The 25,116-nt window shown below is 44.3% G+C and overlaps 1 protein-coding gene across 1 annotated transcript in view; it reads right to left on the bottom strand.

Moving 5' to 3' along the window:
* Positions 1–25,116, bottom strand: part of pag1 (phosphoprotein membrane anchor with glycosphingolipid microdomains 1) — a 53,216-nt gene that overhangs the window by 3,491 nt on the left and 24,609 nt on the right. Inside the window, exons 2-8 of the mRNA XM_084380387.1 lie at positions 14,682–14,717; positions 13,073–13,304; positions 11,674–11,731; positions 6,946–7,042; positions 6,354–6,523; positions 5,701–6,132; positions 262–321 (exon numbers count right to left, since the gene is read on the bottom strand). Coding sequence (XP_084236513.1) covers positions 262–321; positions 5,701–6,132; positions 6,354–6,523; positions 6,946–7,042; positions 11,674–11,731; positions 13,073–13,260 — 1,005 coding nt within the window. The 5' untranslated portion in view covers positions 13,261–13,304; positions 14,682–14,717. The remainder of the gene's footprint in view (positions 1–261; positions 322–5,700; positions 6,133–6,353; positions 6,524–6,945; positions 7,043–11,673; positions 11,732–13,072; positions 13,305–14,681; positions 14,718–25,116) is intronic.

Raw genomic sequence — 25,116 nt, 5'->3', positions numbered from 1 at the left:
TTTGGTTATCACTTGTAGAAAATTATCAGAAACAAAACCACATTTACTGAGATAACAAGAGTGTGAACACAAAATGAAATTGATGCGATGCGTTTGTGCCAAAAGACCCCTGCTGGGATCCGCCCTGCAGCGCATTTTCTGATTTTGTACGACTGCTTTACCTTTGGAGGTTGGAGCGTTTGGCATTCAAAGAGTAAAGTGCTGCTGTCTCGGGAGTGGAAACGCCAGTTTTGGGAATAAGGGAGTTTAACACACACTTACCTCATTGTCTGACAGAATGTGGTTGTCGAACCCTGGTGCAGGAGACAGAGGGGAGTGTAACTGGAGGAGAAAAGAACAAAAAGACACATTTAGATGCAGCAGAAAGAAAAGACTGAGCACGGGATCAGATGTTTAAAGCACTTCCAAGTCTACAAAGTGGATGTGTTACTTCTCCTTGAACATTTGAGGGGTTTTCACACATTTCTCAACGGTTTTAAGAATATCCTGTTGTAAAAAAGTGCATAGAGGTTAAACAGTTTCTCTTATAATCAAGCAGTAGCAACTCGGCAGGACTGAAATTAAGATATGGCAGCAGTTCTTATCGATCTGCATTACTTAAACATGCTAGTAAACCATCGACTCTGTCTTAAAAGAGTGCTCGGTAACCGATCGATAAAGTGAACTATTCCCAAAAGCTGGAGTGAAACAAGCTCTGCATTTTAAGTTTTTCCGGTGATAAATATGAAGCTAATGTTGTATATAACCACCCGTTCATTAAGAAAATTATTGAGTGAAAGTCAATAGGCAGTGACAGAGAGCGTGATGTTTTTGCTGCACAGCCTCTGTCCGCCTTATGATCGATGAGGGAGCCATTAATCAACAAAGCACATCTGACAGCAGCGGCAAACACCCCGGGAGACTAACAAGAACTTCAATATCGCTGCCTGTGTCGACTAAATAGTTCATATCACGTGAAATTTTTACACACTTGTCCGAGGGGAAAACAACACACAATGCTTTTTGTGTTATTGTTCTGACTGGATGGAAGAAGTAAAGATTTACGAAGGCTCCTGGAAGCTCCAAGAAGGAGGGGAAACTCTTCACATGTCGAGCAAAGTACTTGGTGCTCGTCAGTGGCACATCGACACACGAGCTACACTCTCATATTCTGAATGAAAAGCTGTGCAGAGAGATCATCCATCAAGGTGTGGTGTAGCATCTTCATGCAGGTACATGTTTCTCTGGCATTGTCTCAAAGAGCATCAATCAATGTGACTACTTTATGGATAACGCATGTTTGGAGACATGATTACTTTTATAGATCCGACACGCGCTCCGTAGTGCAGCAGATGCCTTTTTCATTCCGCTTTAATTAGCCGACCAATTAAGCAGAGTGCCCCGGAGGAGTCCTCGTATGAAATATGGATAAAGGTGACTTGACCCAGTCGCCGCACCTTCGAGTGTGTCGCACAATATTTGTTCATCTAATTTGCAGCCTCCTTAGTATCGCTGCTAATTAATCAAGTGGAATTTTCATTAAGTCAGTCACACAGTCAGCACTAAACACAGTAATTAACCTGGTTTTGACGCATATGGGCATTCAATTTGAGTCATAAAACTTTATTGTATGCATATTAAAGTATAAATTAACTCAAAAAGGAAAATTATCAGTCATTTTCTACTCAGTTAGGTGAAGTTACATAGTCCACAAAACATTTCTGGAGCATAAAACATAAAACTTAAAAACATAAAATACAGCATGTACAGCTTAATCCAAGTCTCTGAAAGCCTCGAACACGCAGCTGAGCTCAAGCACCCACTTCAGACAGGGTGTGCAGCCACAGTGAAGATTTCTGCTTAAAGGAGCAATATGTAAGAATTTGCCACCTTTTTGTTGGTCGTATTTAACATTTTAAAACAAGTCCCCATCTACTTCAGTTGTTTAGGAGAATGCTGCAACGCTGTTTTGCCGTGAAGCTCCAGAAATGTTTTCTGGGCAACAAAACTTCACCTGACTTTCCGTCAGCATGGGGGTCAATAGAAAATGACTACATTTTAATTTTTGCATGAACTTATCCTTTAAACTAACATAAAGACCTGTAACAGTATATGGACGGGTGTTTGTGTTGCGTCAATACACACAAGACATTATACTTGTGAGATTATTATTTTCAACGGGTTGCAATAAGACGTTTGCATGTGTGTATGAGAGATTATGGGAATGCGTTTATGTTCAGGCAGGAGATACAATGACACGCAGGACATGCAAGTATGACAGTAAGCTGATTACAGCGGCCTCGGAAGATGGACGACTCAGGTGTCAGTGTGTCAGTCATACTGACGTGCGTGTTGACATGCGCACATATAAATCAGTATGAATACATCAGCTCAGATTATCTCGCACAAGTTCATAAACAACTCCAAACAAACTGTAGATGTGCAAAATATATAAACCACATCAACACCAACTCACATTATAACCTATAACACACGTATTAAATAGTCAGTCCTCTCTCTAACAACAGTGATTCCCTTCAGCAACTCAACAGTGCTGACCAGCAGTTTACCTATACCGTGTCCCCCTGTGTATATCCCAGAAGCCCACTGGCCGGGTCAAATTCATTTCCTGCATTTCACATGAAAAGCCCAGAGGCGACACGCAGGCAAACGACTGCAAACAAGTGTTACTGCTGTTAAAACGGTTCAATAACTGTACAGGATCAAAGAAGCTGTGAATGAAAGGTCACACAAACACTGTGCGAGTGTGTGTGTCTGTGTGTGTCTGCATCTGTCTGCAGTGGAAGTTTAAGTAGAATCCAGGTATGTTAAAGCCAGTGATGGAATGTAACTAAGTACATTTACTCAAGTAGTGTATTTATGTACAATTTCATGTACTTTTATGCTACTTGAGTATTTCCATTTTCTGATACCTAAGTCAGGCGGATAATTGGTCGATCCATAGTATACAGTATATACATAGAGAAAATTACCTTTAATACTTAAGTACATTTAATATCAGATACTTTAGGACTGATAGAGATACTCTTACTCAAGTACAATCTGAATGGGTGACTTTCACTTTTTCCAAAGTAATAATTTAACATGGTATCTGTGACTTTTGGGTACTTTTTACAACACTGGTTGTATGAAGTTATGTATGGAAAAATGTGCGTTAATGAGAAAACCTGCCTCCGTGTGTGTATGTGTGTGTGAGCAGCGTTTACTGAGCTGCTACCTAAGAGGAATCATCTCAGGCATTTACATACAGGCACGCCAGCGTTTGCACATATGAGTGTGTGTGTGCGTGTGTGTGAGAGAGAGAGAGACAAGAGAGAGTGAGTTTCTATAGCTTGTATCATCCATCATGAAGCCAGACTAACTGTCATAGTGATGGTGGCCAGCTGGCGCTCACTAGGCTCACACACACACACACAGACGCTCGCAACACACACTTGGTTTGACAAGACAAATCACCGACTGCTCCTGGTCATACACGAGCGGAAACCACGGGGAGCCGGCAACATTCAGGGTTAAACTTAAATCAGCCCCGGGGAGTCTGTGTGTAGCCGAATGTATGTAAACACACACGTGTCATAGTGTCTTGTGTGTGTGTGTGTAATGTGGGGGGTGGGGAGAAATAACAGAATTAATGCTGACTCGACATGCCAACAAGATACATGTGGGTGTGTCGATAAATGAGTAGATTTTTGAGTGTGTGGAGATATATTGTAGCTCAGGAGAGCAGGATTTCATCATGGATACGGGGTCACATGAGGCGAGACTCGCCTGCTGTCCAAATGTGCAGCAGTGATTAACTAATTGGCAACAACAGCCGAGACAAAGGGATAGAGAGATGTGACTAAGAGAAGAGAGGAGGAATAAAGAGAGGGGGAGGAGACGAAGAGAGGAAAGGAAGACCGAGGAGGCAGAGGTATTGTTGTGGGTTATTACAAGATGGAGGTTTGAAGCGTTCAGACAGTCAGACAGGTTGTAAACAAAGTCGTCGACCAGAGGATCTAAACCGCTTTATCTGAGGGTAAAACCAAAAGTGAGAGCGACATGTGAAATCTTGATAATAATTAAAGTTGAACCACAAAGCCAGCCTGTGGGCTGAGATAAATATCTCACATAGCAAAAATGTTCTGGCCCAGTGACAGGCCAAACAGCCCATTTACGCCCCGGCCCAAATACAGCAATGAATTACGGTCCACAGGTGGTCCAGGTGTGATAGCCAGGAGACACGTGCCTAATACATAGAAATATCTGCCGACAGTACGACTAGAGATGGTCCTACTCCAGCCCAGAGCCCAGGCCTACAGTATATAATGGGCACCTGTGTTGTGGCTACCAGTTCTAGACCGCCTCTGGACCAGAATTAATCACTGTATGGCAACGATAGACAGTTTGGGGTAATGATTTTACAGTTCCCTCTGAGCCGGGCCATCGCACTGTTAAATATGTAATGTTATAATAAACCATAATTACTCTTTGAAAAAGGAGAAAGGAGAGCGATGCAGAGGGCAGTAAATATGAACAGAAGTGAGTCGAGAAGAAGAGAAGTTGCTTCTTCACGCAGCTTTATGACAGATGTGATGTGTGTGTGCTTGACAACAGTCTGATGCAATTCTCCTCCAAGAGTGTGTTAGTTTGTTCGTGTGTGTGTGTGTGTGTGTGTTTCTCTGATAGATCTCTACACGAGGAAGGCGGCACGCTGAGCACAGCAGCTCTTCTCCGTTCAGAGCACGACACTGAACTGCTTTTCTTCTCCTCGCCACTCCTTTAACTCTCCTTCTCCCTCTTCTCCTTCACATCTCTCACCAGTGCTTCAATTCCAGTGTGTCGTCTTTATCATCCTCATCTCCTCTCTCCCCCTCCTCTCTGCTACAGATGGCTCTATTTGTATGCTGCTGGGTTTCACTTTTTTTTTCTTCTCTCTCTCTATCTCACTGTCTCTCACTCTTGACTCTCTTTCTCTCTCACCCTTTACGCCTCCCGGTCCTCTCAGCTCTTTTTTTGAGTCAATCTCCCATCATCTCTCCGTCACTATCTCTGTTTCATCTATTACTCCCTCCTGCTCTTCTCACTCCAGCTCCCATTTCCAGTCTTCTCTTCTCTTCTCATTGCCTCTTTCTCTTTCTCCCTCTCAGCCTGTCACTCTCCCTAAAGCAGCACTGAGCTGGCAGCTTCGCGGTTGATAATTGTAGTGGCGACACATCGTCCCCTTTTTTCTTTGTTCTCTCAGGTCTCTTCCTCAAGCCAGCAACATTAACTCTTTCTCACAGTGTTGCCGAGCAGATGGACCACCTCAGGTTTACATGGGGATAAACTGTGTTATTAGGTCGGGGATGAGAAGGAGAGACAGGATACCCAGCGCGACCTTGGAGTTATAGTGTTCTGCCCGACGTTTTTGTAAAATATGACTCAGTCACAGGGTAATAATCTTTTACAACTTATTAATTAGACTTGTGTTAACAGCTCTGCAATAATCTTCAAAACTGATCGCTTTACTTTGTTCTCTAACTGTTCTGCTGTACCACCAATCAGTGCTAAGAGTGTACACAAGAGAACCAATCAGGTTCTGCTTCTTCACTGTGTCTACTCACACGATCTCAAGAGATCATTTGCTCAGTCAGTCAAAGTTTTGAAGCCTCCGACTAAGTATTAGCAGACAAAACAGGTAGCTTGCAAATATATACTACATGCTGCTGACATCCTCACCTCTCCATTGTGCAGCCCAGCCCCCGCCAGCCCATTCATCACCACCGGCTGGTTGTCATTCTCATCCAGAACCTTCTCCGGTACCGGCGGAGGTAAGTCCTCCTCAGGTTCCTCCAGAGGCCTTTGGGAGGGAACGCTGGCATTATCAGAGCGCCTTCTGGCCTCCATGTCGGCGCTGTGGCGGCTCTTCTTATTCAGGTCGATGGAGGCGTACTCCACCCCTGTGCACAGGGGCCCCCGCTCAGGTGTGCAGGGGCTGAGGTGGCCGTTGAGAAGGGCAGGGGGGTGATGGGGTGGTTCATCGGGGCTCAGCTGGATGGTACCGTTGGGGAGGCCGAGCTGCGACGGGGGGTCTTTGAGTTCCTTGACCGTCTCGTACAGGGAGTCTTCGGCGCTGACGTCACGTGACGCCGCCGCAATCTCCTTCACCACCTGGACATCGGACACATACATGGGATTCTTTAAGATGCCTCTAAATGAGCAAAATACATTAAATGCTTCGATTTTCTCGCTATAACCTCAACCTCTTGGGGAAAAGAACTCTCATTGTTTCTCGCTATATTGAGCTCAATCAATCACCAGCTCCGCCAATCAAAGCTTTAATATCCTTCAGTGAGAGTGAAGACATCATCCGGCTGACTTTAAACACTGACCTCATAGGTGCTGTCCCCTGAGGGCGGGGGTCCGTCTCCAATAAGGGCGTTGTTGGGTGGAATGCTGGGAAGCTCGCGGTCCTGAGGACATTTGGAGGACCTGAGCTCTGATTGGCTGGAGAGCAGCTCCTCTGACGGCTGGGGACTGGTGTCCTGTGTGTCCGTGAGGACTGGTGGAGCAGAAAAAAAACAGTTTCAAGGGGAGCAATGAAGCTTCTCATTTGGTGACTTTCAAAGGTCTTTATGAGAGGAAGATGTCTTATTTTTTATGATTTACTTCGAAGTGGTTTTGCAATGAGTCATATTTTCCTTGTTTGCCACAGTGGAGAGTTTTTTGTTATTGATATTTAGTTCCCACCCAGGTACAATGACTAAGAACGTTACAGAGATTACAGCTGACGTTTTAAATGAACTGTTGAAAGGCAACAAAGATGTTGCATAACACCAGCTGCAAAGATTATGTTCTCATGTAGCTGAAATATAAAAGTAAACAACAGGAGAAACATGCCGCAGCACAGGCTTACAGCGGTTCACTGCATCCACAACAAACACATGACATGCTAAGCTAAGGCTAACTAGTTGACTGGCTTACCTGTACCGCTGGTAAGAGGACCGTTGTGAGAGGTGCTGACGGCCGCATCAGTCGCTGGACTGTCTGCTGATTGGCTGATCGTCTCTCTCTCTGACACCTGCACGACAAAAGAGAAGATGTTTGTTACTGCTGAGTGCTGACGCATTCTAAGGGGCTCTATGTGACAATTTGTAGCAGTTTCACATAATAATCACATTTTTATTCGCCATATGTGAGCAGATTGTAATGTGACATGAATACTGAGACCTTTCACGTCTTTTATATTTTAGTAGCATGTGGATGATTTGTTTGAAGGGGCACTTTGTAGTTTTGGAGAAGCAATTCAGGAACTCTGAAAGGTAATATTTACAATATCGATAAGGAAGTATGCACAAACTATCCATAACTGAATAAATAAGCCTTCCTCAGGGGACACTAAGGCTCCCAGAACGCTGTTTGTAGCTAGAAAGGTGGCAGGGTCCGCCAAATATAAACACTGACAGAGAGCAACAGTTGTTAACGTTGAGAAATGCAGCCAGCTAACATAAACAAACAAGAGTCTTCAAGCAAACAAAAGCTCCACAGAACCTCTTTAATGCATATTTAAAAATATCCATTATATTATTGTTATTTCAATTACAAACCAGAGTCAGACCCAAAACTATCACAGTATTCTGAGAAGGGAACAGAAATCAATCTGACTTTCACACCTTGGATGTGCTCCAGTATCCACCGTCAGCAGATGTGTCTGGAAAATTACTTTTCATGATCCTCACGATTTTGGGGGATATGACTCATATATGCAGCACTGATTACAATTTCCACGCGTCCCTGTTCTTTATCTCTGCTTTTCTTAGCTTCTCCAATCACATTACTGATTACTTCAAGCTCATTAGCAGGATGTTACGCATGCTTAATTAAATGTGGCGTATTTTTCACCCACTGACAAATATATCCAGAGATAGATCGCAAAAACAAAAAAAACAAAGCTGTTCTTTTTACTGATTTATGCCTAATGAAGATAGAATACTTTTTATTATTTGATCGTAAATGAGTTTACGACATGAAATGAGGCGATCCTCACATGAACATGTCTCACTTTTTGTTTTTAATGTCACTTGGGTTCAATAAGGAGAGACACTATATAACAGCACAGCACGGCTGAGGAGGTTGAAGTGACAGGCATTAGTGGCGTCGCATGAATAAAAATGAACAGCATAGAAGATGATACTTTACAGATACCCACAGGGAAATTCGCCTCTCTCCCTCCTTCTCTGGTGAAGTCAAAGCCTACAGATCGACAAACCTCACAGCTGCCGGGGATTCGGTATTGCTCAAGGACCCTTCAGCATCGCAGTGATTCTCACACTGAATCTTTACTCAAGGCTGTTTCCATATCTGCTACATCACAGGGCAAAATCAGCACAGACTCTCAAATCAACACTCCCAATGACAGAACAGAAACAGTACTAATTAACACCGCATGTGCCGAGCACCTGCAGCATCGAGACACGATTTATCAAAACACACTTTGAGCATAAACGGTCTTGTGTCTGTAAGCGAAGATATGGCTTCGTCACTCACTACTAAGAGCTCAGAAAACACTGTGACGATATATGAACTGCAGCAAGTGAAGAGTCTCTTTGTTTAGGTTTGTTGTTTTGCTCCTGTGTGAGCGGGAGTCTGTGTATGAGAAGCTCCACAGCCCCACCTAGTGGTCGATTACTCAAATAACTATTGGTGACTATGATGTAATCTTTAACTATTTTGTGACCCAAATATCTCTTATGTAACTCCATTGTTTGGTTTTCTCCACCAAGGTGGGAAACAGATTCAAGATGAAGAAGACTCAGCATCTCGGCATCATTAAGAGCGACATCATGTAACTTTTTAACATTAAAATAAGAGCTGCAAAATCATTTCGATGGTTCAGTGTCTTGTAACAGGGGGAACGGTGTCTCTGCCTCAGCCACTCCGCCACCCAATGAGTGATTATGACGTAATGAGTTTTGCTTGTGGTTAGCACCTACATCACGTCTGACAAACTGTTGCAGACCTCGGGTTTGTATTCACAACATTGGTGTTGCCAGTCACAGAGCCGGCACTTCCAACATTTTTTTTTTTACTTTATCGGGTTGCAAAATAGCTCACACGCTCCTTTATCTGGCTGGATCTCATAAAAAACACGAGCCGTGCTGTTTTGATGAGTCTAGTTCCACACTGAACGAAAGAGAGGTTTAAACAATTAGGCTAAAAATGTCGTTAAAAAGATAAATGGTGGAGTCGAGGGAGAGACAGACTGGTTTCCTCACGGGGTCACATTTCTCCTGTATTTCTCCAGATTTATGACAAATTTTCACACTTTTATCACAACCTGTTTCTGGCACTGTTCAGTGTGAGGTCTGCTGTACTGTTTTGCCTCGTCCTCCTCAGCGAGCGAGAGATGGACAGGAAATTTACGAAAACTTTTCAAGGAAAGGGGCTACAAAACCTGCTTCATTGATTTATTTCTCAATCATGGGGGTCACATCACGTCAATCCACGTCGACAGGCTGGCAAACAGGGCACAGACTCTCTAAGGGGCAAAAAATGAATGAATGAATGAAGTTTACACTAGAGGGTGAATTATTCCCTTTCAAATTGAAATGACTTGACATAAAAATGCTGCTTCATTCATTCATACGTATTATTTTGTTATTCCAATTCTTTAAATGGCGTCTGAAGAGGGTCTCCAGGATGGCAAATATGGGGAGAGAGTTCCTTCACTGTGAACGACAGCCAGACTGATTGCGGGTGAGGGACGAGAGCCAATCTCCACATCCGCAAAGACAAAGACCCCCACTTAACCTATCAGTCATTTAAATGGGCCCCTTCTGCACACGACTTGACCACCTGGCAATTGCGGGTTACAGCGAAGATATCCATCAGATGCAAGAAGGCTCCGAGGAAACGTGTGTGCATATGGGAGCATGTAGGCTGACACACACTCTCTCACACACACACACACACACACACACACACACACACACACAAAGCCCCAGAGGGAGTGACAGGATAAGAGAGTAAGTGGATGTCACTTAGTCTGTGAAAGCCAAGCATTTGTCACGCTTAAACGTTGCTTGGTTACAGACGCATCTGTATTATGGGAGTCTGCAATTACTATCTGCACCCATGATATGATGTTCAAGAGCATATAGTGTCATTATGAGGAGCACATACCTAGAGAGCACAAAGGTCAGCTGTGTGAATCGTGAATATTCAGGGTTTTTATTTCATTTAATTGACTTCTTTCTTTTAATTGACTCGAGAAAAATGCTGCGACAATATTATAATGATGTGTGAACAGCAATCAATACAGTTCCCCGCATGTGTTTCTCAGTAGGAACACTAAGTGGCTGCTGACAATCTCTCCCACAACCGCTGTCAATCAGTTGTGTGCAGGGAGGTTTTGTTTTGTGTACGTTTCTGTGTCAGTGTGAAGGAAGTGGGTTAGGAGACGAATGTCACAGTGTGTGTCTGTGTGTCATAGGATATCAGGGTGAAGATGTGTGTGTGTGTGTGTGTGTTGTTCAGGCATGCAGCCAATGTGGAAGCTCAATCCCCGGCCTCATTTACAAGTGGTTACACTGGCTGATTACAGACGTGTCACTCACACACGCCGGGACTAATGAGGACTGTATGCGAGAGAGCGTGCATGATTTGGTTTGTAACACGGTGTGGGTGCTTCTGTTTAAGGGAGAGAATGAATCGGAGTAAATATTTTTCCAAGATGTTATTGAACCCCGACCTCACCTCTCCTTAAAATACATCTGCCGTTACACACGACTGCTTGAGAGAGCAAATGTGTATAAAGTGTGTACGTTCACACACGTGTAGTTATTAATCTTCCTGACACAGTGTGACGAGCTGATTCAGAACCAACAGTTGTTCCCCTCCACATCGAATGTAACACGGACACACGCACAAAAACGCATCAGACACAAAGGCTCAAGGCTCAATCCCATTTCCAATGTTCCCATCTGGACTTTAGTTAAATTTGGGGCATCATATACCATAAAACTGGTGGAGGAATGCAACATTATAGGCCTATGTCGAAACGTGGGCTTTCATTCACAAATCAGCATTAAGAATGTAACGTTAGCTACAGTAGTTAGCTATTTAACTACCGAGACGACAGCAAACTAGTGCTGATTGATGCAACAACAGAGATTTCTCATAACCCTTGGTTTGAAGTGCCTCTGAGTAACCTCTGTTTGGAGGGTCGTGTAGCCCGAAGATGTCGCCCTACTTCTCTATCCCAACAAGAATCAGGACAGCCTACTCCTAGAGAACAAAAAAAATGGAGGCATAGGGCTCAGTGGTATGAGCAAGGGGTGTACTGGGATTGAAATTAATCCTAAGGCCGAGAAATAGGGACAACTTCTTCATAAATACTGACCTCTGAGATACTATATGAAATAGTCCAACCCTCAACCTCTGATAAAACCATAAAGCGGTGTCTTCCAACATTTTTTTAATGGACTATAGTCTACAAATGAGTAATAACGTGAGCTTCAGAGGTGCTGGTTGGCCCATTTTGTTCCCTTCACACAGAACCAGGCTTGCTGTTCCCCTTCCTCTTCAGTCTTTACGCTAAGCTAAGCAAAGCTAACCGACAGTGTATTTCTCAAAATGTCAACAGTTCCTTCTGAATTTCTTTCACGTCTACTATTATTGCTATTGCAAGAAATCCCCTGACGTCCTACTCACTCCATTCATGAGGTTCTCATTGTCTCCTGCTGGATGTCCATTGGCTGCCTTCTTCTGCCTGGAGAGAGAGAGGAATGGAGAGGGTGGTGGGGGTTAAAGGTGGATGATTTCAGAGCAGAGGACACCAGACAGCACTCATTTTGCAGTTTGTTGTGTCAGCGTCTTGTGTGAGGCCAAAAGGAAAATGAAGCTGTTGTTATTCATCGCGAGGTTAGAGTGCGGCTGCTCTGATTTAATAGTGTCTGAGGCCGCTCCAGTCCGCCCAGGTGCAGCGGGTCTTTTATTCCATCAGCTTCTGGCTTTTCAAATCAAAATGTAATTAGCTGAAATAGTTAGATGTCACAGGGTTATCTGCTGATTTCCAATTTTCGCTGATGACTATAACCACAACAGCGTTGGCATTAACTTGTGTACTTTGTTGTATTGTAAGTGGTTTTATTCGTTGCTGTGCTTTTTTTATTGACCGCAGGCTGTAAGCCAAATTAGCCATTAGGGACATTAGAGCTCTATAAACTCTTGGGGGTAAATATAAAAACAGTTACACAAGACTACACTTTCTACATGCTAGCCCATTTTGACAGCACACATTCATAATTGCTATATTAAAGGCATATTATCCCCGAGGACGTTCTTTATTGCCGCTCAGCAGAACTGTTCCTCGTTGCTGCTGCACCTTTAATTACTGTAGCTCAGAATGCCCTCTCAGGTATTTGTGCTATTATCAACACCACTATGCAGAGCCGGCATTTCCAGCAGGAGTGGATTCTGTTTCGATTCTTGGCTGCAGGATAAATAAACAGTGGAGAGAGTAGTACTCTGATCCTTTACTTGAGGTAAAGTAGAGATACAGCAGTCTAAAAATACTCTGTTATATTCTTTATGCTTTACTGGATCCCTATTAGCTTCCACTAAATGGTTGCTAGTATGTACAGCTGATGTTTTCCTACCAAATACACACGTGTATTTTCTCTTAATTCTCAAATATCTAAAGTAAAAGTACTCATTCTGCAGATTGGCTCCTTTTACAGTGTTGTCTTGTTAGAGAATATTATAATATTCTCTTTTTATCACTAATCAATACACGTGAGGGCATTTCAAGTACAATTTGAATGAATATTAAAACATTACATCTGCATTTTTGTAGCCAATAAGGCTGCCTGATGACAAACAGGCCAATGAAAACCCTGACATACGAACAAAAGACACAAAACAGCTGCAGGTCTGCAGAGGTGACCGTTAACAACTGAGCAGAACAGAGCAGGAAAGAACTAACTTATACTCTGAGTAGTGTTTTACTTGCAATTTAGTAACTGTACCGCAACTCCACCACTGTAGTACAATATTTACAGAAGTATTACAGCAGTACATAAATGTATTGTGTGTGTGTGATGCTGCTCACCCCTGGCAGCCTGCACACAGCAGCAGCAGCACAGAGAGCAGCAGCAGGCCGGTGAGGGTGCTGAGGGTGACGGCCAGGACCAGCTGCCCGCTGCCCAGCCACGACGCCACCCCGGTAGCAGCTGCCGCCCCCGACCCGACGACACCCGCCTCCGGCCCCCACCACACTCCACTCAGCACCGGAGCCATGACGCATCACACTGTGGGCGGAGAGGACATCGGACAGGTACCGGCTGCGGAAACACAAGGGAAAATAAAGACACTGTAAATTCTCCGCAGATTGAAAACAGACAAACAAATTAAATATTTACCAGTAATGATTTTCTTCTTTGGACGGAGACACTAACAGATAAGTAAGAATAAATATGTAATGGAAGAATCTGCATGTTTTCTCTTCCTCAGCACATCCTAAATGATCATTGTCGGTCGAGGATCAGGACATTATTTACCGAGAAACTGGGCAAACTGTCTCTTATTTGTCAAGCAAACATGCTGGATTGAGTTGATTGTGGTGCAGCTGCTTCGTCGCAGTTAGACATCCACAAATTCTACTATGAAACAGAATCAACAGGCGCACTTTGCCGTCTTTAATAAAACACGCATCACTGATCTGACACCTGAAATCTTACTTTAATGCAGGTCCTGTAATGCCCTTGATCACTTTACTCGTTCACATGCATTAATAAAGATCTAAAGGTGTAATAATCCAGCGTCTTAGCTGCACACTGTGGCCAGCAGGTGGCAGCAGAGTCAGACTGCAGTGCAGACAGAGGAGTCTGCTGCAGTAGCCCCTCACACCAGAGCCTCCACAACTGGTGTCTGGGCTCTGCGCACAGCATAAGCAACCTCATCACGTCTCCGTCTAACAGCCAAAGTTGGGTTTCGCTGAACTGATGGAACCCCTGATGTTATCTCGGGTGATTTATGGCGCTGCACGCGTGGCATTGCGGGTGGAGGGGGTGCAGTGGCGGGGACGAGCTTGCGTGCTACTCAGAAAAACTCTGAAATAAAACAAATAAATGTGAAGCAGAGGGTTTGTGCGGGCAGGTGAGGACGGGAATGAAAAGGTGATTGAAAAGAGAGCGAGGCAGACGACTGACAGTGAGGAGGGAGGGGAAAAAAGCACACAAGTCAGGAGGGTTTTCTCTCTGGTTATCTATCTATCTGCCTCTCTTTTGTTTGTCCTTCTCTTTTCAATCAGCACACGAGACAGCTCCAGCAGGATCGGGAGACAGTAACAAAAACATGTCAATCTATCTCACCTCATCTCTCTAACTGCCGTCTGCGGCGATGTGAGCGCTCGTCTAGATGGAATAAGTGTATTTTGTGCTGGCGGTGAAAAACTCCATTGTGTCTCTTTTCTCGCCTATGCTAATGCGACCGGGGAGTGTGGGAGTTGGGGGGAAGCAGCGCCGAGCTCCTCCGTCTTCGAGAGGCGAAGGGAAGTTTTCGTGGCGCATCAGATGGAAGCCAATTTTAACTTCTTCTTCAAAGGGGACGCTGAGGAATTCCTGTTTTTGTTGGGTTGGTGCTTTCCCGGATGAAAAACACAACCGGGGCTCGTGTTGCGATCAGTGTGAGTGTGTGGTGAGAGGCAAACACAACCTTACCTTGACACCTCGGATGATTAGTCAGGTTGGCCTCGCCTGGAAGAGAGGAGATAAAAAATGAGAAGGGGGAGGAAGTGAAGCACCGAGTTGAATATTATCCTTGGAGGGCATGCGTGTGTGTGTGTGTGTGTGTGTGTGTGTGTGTCTGTGTGTGTGGATACATGAACTGGGCAAGTGTATGTGTGGGAGAGCAGCAAGGGAGTTGTGAGTATGTTTGTGCTTATATCAAATACATGCTGGACAACAGGCTGCCTGCAACCTCTCTCTCTCACACACACACACACTCACTCACACACACACACACACATCTTCGACCATGTGCACACAATGTCCACTTTATTGACCACTCTGCCCATGTAACTGAGAGGATCGATGTATCGTACATCATGATGTCCGCATGGAAACACACACTCATCTCTCGTCTTTCAAACTTGCAGAGGTTTTGACCTTGATTTCCAGATTTTTTGAGTCCGCGTTAGTCAAGACGTCCAACCCTTTAACGTGACTGACGCCCAACCCGATAAATTCCTCTACCACGTCTCGTCTGAGAGGCTCGTGTGTGTCCAGGTGTCACTATCAGCCGCTGTGTGCCAGCTCGTGTGTCTCTGCTGGCACTTAAACCAGAATAATTACCGGCTGCCACAGCTCTGTGTCACCATGGCAACATTCCCTTCTTCCCATCAGAGCTATTTATGGTGGTAGGAGGGAGAGAAAAAAATAAAAAATCCACAGAAATGTTTTAAAACCAACTCGTACACCGTGGAGGGGTATTAAGCTGCAGGTGTGTGTGTTGAGTTGATTGTATTTGTTGTCTTTACACGCAACGTAAAGAGTCCAGGGTCAGTGAGACGGTTTGGTTGTTATCATGTGAGTGTGGAAGTTAGGTGACGTGACAACAGGTGGTCGCACTGTATATGGGTGTATATCTTAGTATGGTCACTAACGTCAAACGGAGGCAATCTTCATGACAGCTGAGCAACTTCACCTGCTGAGGAAGGACACGAGACAAGTTGGACACTTTTTTTGTCAAGATGATGTTTTCAGGGTCTACAATGAACCTACTGTCTGTATTGTGTGTAGTTTAGTTTAGTTCATAAATGACAAACTAAACAATTCAGTTGTTCTTTCGTTAAATCTCAACAGACATCTGAAATGACCTTGACTTGTCGAAGCTGGAAAGATGAGTTTTAATGATTAATCGAGGGAAATTCCAATCTGACTCTCCCAATGAATCCTAAACTCACTTAATTACTTTTAGGTAACTTTGATGATCTATTTGGACAAAAAAACATCCTGAGGTACCATAAAAGCATAACAAATCCTACTGTTATCTAAGTTTTTTCACACTTGCCATTATCCTGTAATCACTCTGTTTAGTAAATATAGTGTTAAATTTGCCCTCCGAGGCGAACAGCTCCGGCACATTCTTCGCAGCTGTATTCATCCCCAGTCCTCCCTGTCTCCTACTCTAACATACCACATTTGATGTCATGTTTCCGCCATCTTAACTCAAATGGTATGAAGAACCTGTTAAGTACAAACACAGATCCAGCTCTGGATAACATTGCTGACATATTTCCATGCTGTGTGGAGTAAACCATTCCGTCTTTCCTCTGAGGACTCACTTCATTCCTAAATACTTGATGAATACCATGCATAAAAACTCTGAGAGTCTTCCTCCCAGACCACCGCCATGTGATACAAGACGCCGAGCCAAGGCCTACAACTGTACGCCTTTCATGCTGTCATTCTCTTTCTCGCGGTGCAGTCGGGCTTTTAATGAAAGAAAACAGAAGCCTTGGAAGAGCGACGATCGGCGTGGCCGTCTTCTGTTTCATGCCATAGAAAATAACCGACTGGAAAAGCCATTTGAAAAGGAATGTGTTATGGGAACCGGAGGCAGAAATCCAAAATCTACCCTCGCACAGCTGTACACACACAAACACACACACACACACACACACACACACACACACACACACACACACACACACACACAGAGAGAAAGAGAGACCTGCGACCAATCAAAAGCCCCATCAAGGCATAACCTTCCATGCAAGAAACTTGAGTCGAGGAATCCAATCGGAGTCCTGCTGAGACACTACCTGACATCGCAGTGAGGTTTACCAGCCATGCAGACTGTGTGTGTGTGTGTGTAAGTTTCATCTGTTAGACAAGCTGTTGGACGGCAGCGAAAGACAGAGGGAGGAAACAGAGAATTAACGACCGCAGGCAGAGCAGTGCGTCTCTTTCTGTGTGACACCTCCCTCTGCAGGGTCCTCTGGGTGCAACACAGACGGGGAAGGTTTACAGCTGGATGGCTGCTGAGAAATGAGCCCCAGGAAGCTTCTCAGAGGAGAGCCAGAGGCATTTCCACAATAATAAATAATCCAGTTTTTAGGGGAGAAAGAGCCTCAACTTTCTCTAAGAAGCCGTGCTTGTGCGGCACACTGCAGGAAGCTGGAAGCATATTTCTAAAATTATAAAGACAAAAAAAAGAAAGGAGTTCGCGGAGGAAAGATGAGGAGTTTATTCCAGACAATTAGAATTTGTGCTTCATTTGCAGGAAATTAACCAGGAGGTATTGTTACAGAAGCTGTGTATCCAAAAGCGCTACTTCGTCTAATTTCTGTGATCTTTCTAGGCGGCGGAAATGTGAATTCATGCATACAAACGATGCAGCCGCTGACACTCGTTCTGCAGTTCCACGGGGAGTAAACACAACCCAAAGACCTCATGCTCATGAACAACAACACAGATCCCTGCAGGGTCTCTCTGTACTGTTGCACACACTCTGCACCAAATTTCAAAATAAAACCACCCCATTTGAATTGAAAAGAAGACATCAAAGCCTCGTCTAACAGCCTCCATCTCCCCCTGTCGTCTCAATTTCTCACCCCCAGCATGCAGCATTGTTAGATTGCTAGTGGTTGTCCTTTGCTGATGTCGTAATATCACCGAGGTTAACTGAGGACCTGCTAATAAGCACAAGTGGCATGTGCATACACACAAAATACACAGAACAATTGATTTTTTTTAAGCCTAAACAAACTGAATAAACACATTGACCTTAAAGGACAACAAAATGTGATACTTTGTTATATTTGGCGGACCCTGCCACCTCTGAAAACAGCTTGCGTATGAGATAAATATTTCTGAGTTTCTATTATTACCTCATTAATATTGTAAATATTAAAATTCTCCAAAACTACATACTGCCCCTTTAAATCAAATCTAGAAATAGTCATTTTTAAGGGCTCCTGGGGGGATTTTTGTCTCCATAAGGCCAGAAACACTACGAAGCACATAACACACACACCACTGACCATCTTGTGTCCTGACCGGAGGGCCATTTGGACAGTGGGGGTGGAGAACAATGGGGGAGGGGAGACAAGAAGGATAGGGGGCTGCTGCCAAGGGTGGAGAGAACAGAAGATGAAGAGAGAAAAAGGGGGTGGAGGTGTGTGGGAGGAGGGTCATCAAGATGAACAGAGAGCATAATGCAAACAGAAGAAAACAGAGTACAGAGAGACTAACAAGTAAAGAAAAACGGAGTGTGTGCATAGTCATAGTGACACAAATAGGTACACACACACCCATCCCAAGGGAGGCTTGATGAAATACAACTCCCAACAGGCTGCAGGGCGAGAGGGACCCTGACTGAGACAATGCAATTAAGAGACACAGACGTATCTGTTGACTCAAATGCATCATTACGAATAAATGAAATCCTCAAGTGTAACTTCATAACTGAGGCCACCGTATTTCAATGCTAGTCAGTCGTCCACAGTCTGATTTACTAATCGCTGTCTGCTATGTGAGCGCCCGCGAGCTTGTACGAGCATGAAAACAGGTGCTTCTGATCAGGGGACGTAATTCATGTTGCCATGGCGACGCTGCCCATCCTAAGGGTTAATGGTTTTTAGCATGAGAAATTGATCTATCCTCCCTAAATGGGGAAATTGAAACTGCATAATTTAGCGAGGCTCCCCCCGTTTTCTCCCTCCTCTCCCTCTCTCATATTACAGATGTTGTATCTTCATCACTACACAGGACCGCGCTCCTCTCTCTCGCAAGACACCGTGGCTGTGTCTGCTGGCAGCAGCATTTATATCGATCTCCCACTGGGGGACACATAAACGAAATATGAAGCTTTTTTTTTTTTTCCCTCTCGGAGCAGATAAACGTTTCACTCCCTGAAGATTCAAAGAGACGCAGCAACCATTCTGTAAAGCACACCGAGCATTTGCACGTTTGTTTGTTTCTTTTCTCCTTCTCCTCTCTTTGTTTTCCTGCACCACAATGAAAACATTTGGCGAGAGGTGGACTCCATCTCGACCACATTTTACAGGACGGCGGGGTGGTCTCGTGGTTGACTGAAGAATCTGGTTGCAACAATTCTTCTCTTCTATTGAATCCCTCCCAGCTGCACAGACGCAGCAACATGTGTCTTATGTCTTCACCAAAAATGACAACGTGAGCGTTTCTATGTCCGGTCCACAGAGGCTCTGTGTACTGTACATGCTCAGATTTTGTGTCAACATGTGTGCGTGCTTGTAAAATCGGCCTCTAGTTAATGTCACGCAGCCCCACGGGAAAGAACCACTTCCTGTCTGCCGTTGTGTTTTCGAGGACACTGATGACCATGAAGTCCTGGAAAGGCCTGCAGATGTTTTTGTGCTCGGACTCAGAGACACTGCTGAAGCGGAAATTACTGTATTTTAATTGGATGACCGTGAAGATGTAACTCAATTGAGGCCGGAGCTCCTCAGGCGTTTTGCTTATCTGACTACTGGTTGTAAAACTGAATTTCAGGGTAGTTTTGTGACAAATAGAGCATGGTGAACTCACTTTAAAAACAAAAGGCTTATATTTGGGATATAAATTACCCTAATGTTCTGCATAATTCACCATTTTTGCATCTCCAATCGGCTTTTCCCCCCCTTTCTCAAACTTTATCTAACCTACGATCGTTGTTTTTGCCAGTGGCTGAGGCCGCTGCTTTGCATTTAAATTGTTTGGACTTGTTTCTGTGAGCCTTCATTCAGCTGTGTGTGACTGTGTTAGGGTCCAACGGAAAGAACGCTCACGCTCTCACACTCGGACACCTTTCAATTTCACTTCCACATTACTCATTCCCTCCCTTCTTTCACTGAAAAACAGCTTTCTCAGGCTTGCTTCGGCGTGTCTTTTACATGATAAATCTTTCGATTTCAATTCTTTCTTGCACACTCCCTCCGCTCCTCGAAAAAAGGGGAAGTGGACTCTGACAAGAACCTCACCCATCAGTAAAAACATGACTGTCGATGACAAGCAATAACTTTGTCGGCGCAGCGTTTTTTGCGTGGGTTGTTTAAGCAAACGAGCACACGTTAAAATTTTAATTTAATTAGGTATTATGTAGTTTTGGAGAATGTTTACAATATTAATCAAATGATAATACACTTAGAAATATTATTTTTTTTCCCATTACTGAATCAACAAGCTTTTCTCAGAGGAAAATAAGGTCCCCAGAACACTGTTTGAAGCTAGAAAGGTGGCAGGGTCCGCCAAATATACACAAAGTAAAACAGATTGTGTTGTCCTTTAAGGTCAGTTTGTTTATTCAGTTGCTTCAGCCATTAAAAGGAAGAGCGTTTGTTAATGATGTCAATCTGATTAAAATTTCTTCCCCAAAACTACAGACTGCACCTTTATTGAACTGAGCCAAATTCCACATGAGCCATTTGTTTCCCCCCGACGGAGCACTTTTGTTCCCTTCGCTCCGGCAGAAAGAAAAAAGCGCTCTTCTGTCATTGTCTCGAATTGATTAGCTTTGTGACAGCGCCGCCGCACAGCTAATAATAAAAAACACTAAAAACAAAAGCGGCGTCGGTAATTGTGCGGCGGAGCAATTCTTGGTGATTAAACAAACCAGCCAGGCGTGTCATCCAAATATGTAGATGGAAGCGCCGAGCATGAACAAAAAAGAGAGACGGATTGTTGTAATAATTTCAGGGATTGTCACTCACGTTGTAAGTGACCTTCGAACGCTAATGGAGGGGTTGGGTAGGGGGGGTGAGAGGGGAGGTCGTTGAACTGTTGAACTCTGGGAGTTTGAGGAATGAGCGTGGACGAGGCTTGTTTGTGAAAATTGATACTGAACTCGGAAACACGGACCTTTAACTTCGCCCATGCTTACACACGCACCTCTTGATTAGGAAGCAGAAGATTTATTCAGCGCTGAACGACTGCGTGCATAAAATTTCTCTATCATTGTCACCTTGAGATGAAGATTAGCATGAGAGTGAATGAGGAGCAGATACGACCACATCATTATTCAGTGGCATCGGCCTTTATGTGCTGAATAGCCGCCAAGATAAAGGGATTATCAGGGTGGATGGAATAGGATGAAGGACGGTGTGTGTGTGTGTGTGTGAGGTAATACATTCGAAAAGCTGTTAATGAGATGCAACAGATGCCCGGAGACGCATGATCTCACACATACACACACACACTATCAAAGATGCATTAACAAGCTCTGATATCTTTCTACTTCCAAGTCTCGCAGACACACACCCCGACGCTGTGGAGGCTGCACACTGCTGAAAAAGTGCCACGCAGCACTCCATTTATCTCCTCCTGTGACACCAGCCTTTTGGACAAAAAGCACAGGGCAATAAGGGGAATTAATAGAAGGTGTGTGTCTGTATATGTGCGTGTGAGCAGATGAGCATCTGAAATGGAAATGCGATCCGTCTTTAGAAGGATCTAAACGCAGCAGGGGTGGGTTTATTAGACGACCCAGACGGGGAAAATGGCAGGGGGTCGGACCCTTTCAACCCCTCTGTAGTGTCGGGCTGTAACACATTGTGGCTGCGCTGGAGAGGGAACACAAGTCTGCCGCGCTAATGGGAGTGTGTGTGTGTGTGCATTTATGAGGAGAGGTTAAGGAGGGAGGATGGGGAAGAGTTGAGGAGGAAGGAGGGAGGTTTAGGCGTGCTGATGCAGCTTGTGACCTTTCAGTGTGAGACATTTTTCAGACATACTTGTACGGGCTGGGATTGTTTAATATCAGCCCACTTCCTCCCTTTCTGGCTCTGCTGATGCACCTCTCCCATGTCCTCCACCTCACATAAAACACCAGCTCTATCACCCTGTTCCTTAATCTGTATCTCCGTTCTCATCCTCCATCTCTTTGTCTCTGTCTAATCTGTTTCCCTCCATCTCTCTCTTCATCCTCCTGCATCCTGCACCTCTCCTCTCACCTCTCCCTCCGTCCCTCTCCGTCCAGACCATAGCATATTCAACAGTGTCTGCTAGCCCATAAAGATATGGTAAAATATGGAAGCCTGCAGGGACTCAAAGGGCATATATACAATCAGAAACAGCAGCTGGGGGTGGGGTGGACGACGGCTGGGGTGGCCGTGGGGGGTTGCAGCCAAACATACTTGGCAACCTCTATAAGGAGGAGAGGGGGTTGGGGGGGTGCAAGACATGGCAACCCTCAGACAGCAATCTTCAGATTTCTGGTTTAATCCACACGCCTGAGCAACTCCGGGTGATTGCGAAAGTCAGATACGGTTCCGCCTCCACCTTTTTCACAAATTCCATTTGATTTCTCATTTCACAAGCCGAAAGCTTATTCCATATTTCATGGCGGTAAGTAGGAGAGGTGTTCAGGGAGGAAGAGGCACTCCAGGTCAGAGAGGAGGAATCAAAACTGGCAGCAACTTCATAGAGTATGTGACCAAATTTGAGCCTTTTTCACATTTTAAAAGCAGAGTTCACTCTCATGCCTGTACGGTAAATATGATGCTACATCCAGCAGCTGGATAGCTTAGCTTAGCATAAAGACTGGTAACAGGGGGAAACAACTAGCCTTTGTCAAAAGTTAACTAAATCTGCCAAGTTGTGGTCATTGGACTATTTCATGGCCGAGCACGGTAACCTCCTTCCTGGTGGCCCTGCGGAGACTCGAGGAAGTCACTGCACCTCGCCAAGAACAAGTCGGCACATGTAAAGCCACGATGTGTCACTTTTACTTTCGGATTAAACAAACTAGAAATAACATGTTAACTAGTGAGCTTCAGAGCTGTTGGTAGGCAGATTTTGTTACCTTCAGAGAGATCCAGGCTAGCTGTTTCCACTTGCTTCCAGTCTTTGTGCTAAACTAAGCTAAGCTAGGCTAAGATAAGTGACTGCTAGAGGTAGCTTCATATATAGTGTATAAAGATGAAGGTGGCGTCAATCTTCTCATCAAACTCTCGGGAAGAAGGCTGATATTTTAGAAAATGTCAAACTTTCACCCCCTTCCTTGTCACTGTGAGGTTGCCAGATGGAGAATCCAGGAAGTCACTGCACCCCGCCAAGGAAAGATCTGGCACATATTAAACCATAGTATGTAATTTTTACACTTCGATAAAAGAAACTAGACATAAAATGTTTGATAAGAAGATTTTTACTACCTTCAGACAGAGCCACGCGAGCGCTTTCCTCTTGTTTCCAGTCTTTGTGCTAAGCTAAGCTAAATGACTGCTGGCGGTGGCTTCATATTGATTGTAGAAATACGAGAGTGTGTCAATCTTCTCACCTAATGCTCAGAGTAATTCTCAAAATGTCAAACTTCTTTAAAGCAACATTATGTAGGAATTTTGTGCGACTGGCGCCCCCACAGTCTCTGAGTGGAACACCACTGTCGAGGAATCCCAGGCTACTGTAACAATATCATCAGATGAGCTAATGGCAGCTACAGTTCGCAGCAGTTAACGTTTACTTTAGCAACAACTGAAGCCAACTTTCCTTCAAGGAGCTATGAAAATCACAGAGGAAATCAGAGGGAGAGCCAGAAAATATTATCTCCAAAAATATGATTCAGTTTCACAGACACGGTTAATGTTGTGTGACATAGTGCCGTACAGCATTATACACTTCTCCTGGGAGATCTTACCCGCCCACCCAAGTTACACAGTGCAAATACATGTGATCTGGGCTCAGAGCGGGGCTGGCAGAGACACCATTCACCCCAATACAAGTCAGTGTTCATTCAAAATGAAGCTGTTATTTGAAGGTCAAATAGTTACAAAATGTTGCTTTAAGTTAACATTCACAGTTTGACCCAGTATAGACCGTATCACTACTACGACCTGTTGTTCGCCACCGCAGAAGTCTTTTTACAAGCAACCGAATAATCACACAGCTGAATCTTTCTACAAAATGGTTTCCATATTCAACAGCAACATGAAGGAAAGGGCCAAATCATGTATAATAAATATATAACACGATAGAATATTTATTTACAAAGCGGCGGTGGCTGCGACATCTCCTCTCAAATCAGTTAATGGGGGCGGCTCAGTGTGTCCCGAGGGAAAGCTGAAAACCAAATGAACTAACTGAATGTGCATCAGAGCAGCAAACAGAACGCCTGCTGGTGGCGGAAAATCTGCCGTCAGTCACACACACACGTCCGCAATTATTTATGCACACACACACACAATTTATACACACAAAAACACGACGAGATGGTCACACATCCGAATAGAGATGAACCAATTAGCAGGTGACAGACATCAGCGTGACAGAGCGAGATGGAGGGAGGTAGAGAGAGCGAGCGGAGTGAGAGAAAACATTAAAGCAACACTCGGTGTGCAGGCAGCGGCCCGAGAGGAAAATGCAACCGAGACACCTTCACACTCTGACACTTTCAAGGAAGCTGAGGTGGCCAGAGGCGAATCCATCCCGACACAGTGGCTGGATAATGTGTGGAGGAGAGAGGGACAGGCAGGGCTGACGCTCACTGATATTATTCACTCTGAGGGGGCAAAGTAGGTGGAGGACGGACCCAGACTTTATAAAGAATAGTGCTGAATAATCAACTGTTTGGATAAAGTTTCGGTTCCTTTTTGTGTGTTTTATAAGGCACATGTTGGCATTTTTTGTTTGAGTTACTGTTGCTTTTTGCTTCATACGTAGAGTTACTTCATTTGTTTTCCGATTTTAATGCATATTTTGGTCTTTTTGACACTGCACAATTTTAACTTGTAGATTTTTGTGGTTGTTATGTTGATAAGGACCTCATGAAGACTAGCAACCACTTCACAGACGCCAATGGGGATCCATTAAAGAATACAGGATAATAAATAATAATTGGTTGATGGTTTAACGCAACACTTTGTAACTTTCTAGGGGATTGTTGAGTATCATTCCATCCATCATCTATCCATCCTGTCGAAACTGAAGTTGTCAACAGCTAACGAGCGCTAATGGCAACATAAGCAGAGCTGCTTATGCGTTCACAGCACCTCCTTACGTTAGCAGCAAAACAGTCAGTAAGTAAGAGGCGGTACATGATGTAAATAGTTTGAGTAAAAGAGTTTTTGCATTATAATTTGCTCCATAGGTGTTCAGCTGGGGTGAAACCTGCTAATGTCATTTGAAGTAACAGAGCCAGGTACCA

Source organism: Pagrus pagrus, assembly GCF_965226575.1.
Source record: "Pagrus pagrus genome assembly, chromosome: 17".
NCBI lineage: Eukaryota > Metazoa > Chordata > Actinopteri > Spariformes > Sparidae > Pagrus > Pagrus pagrus.
The sequence above is the reverse complement of the archived record's forward strand: the minus strand, read 5'-3'. Positions and strand labels throughout refer to the sequence as shown.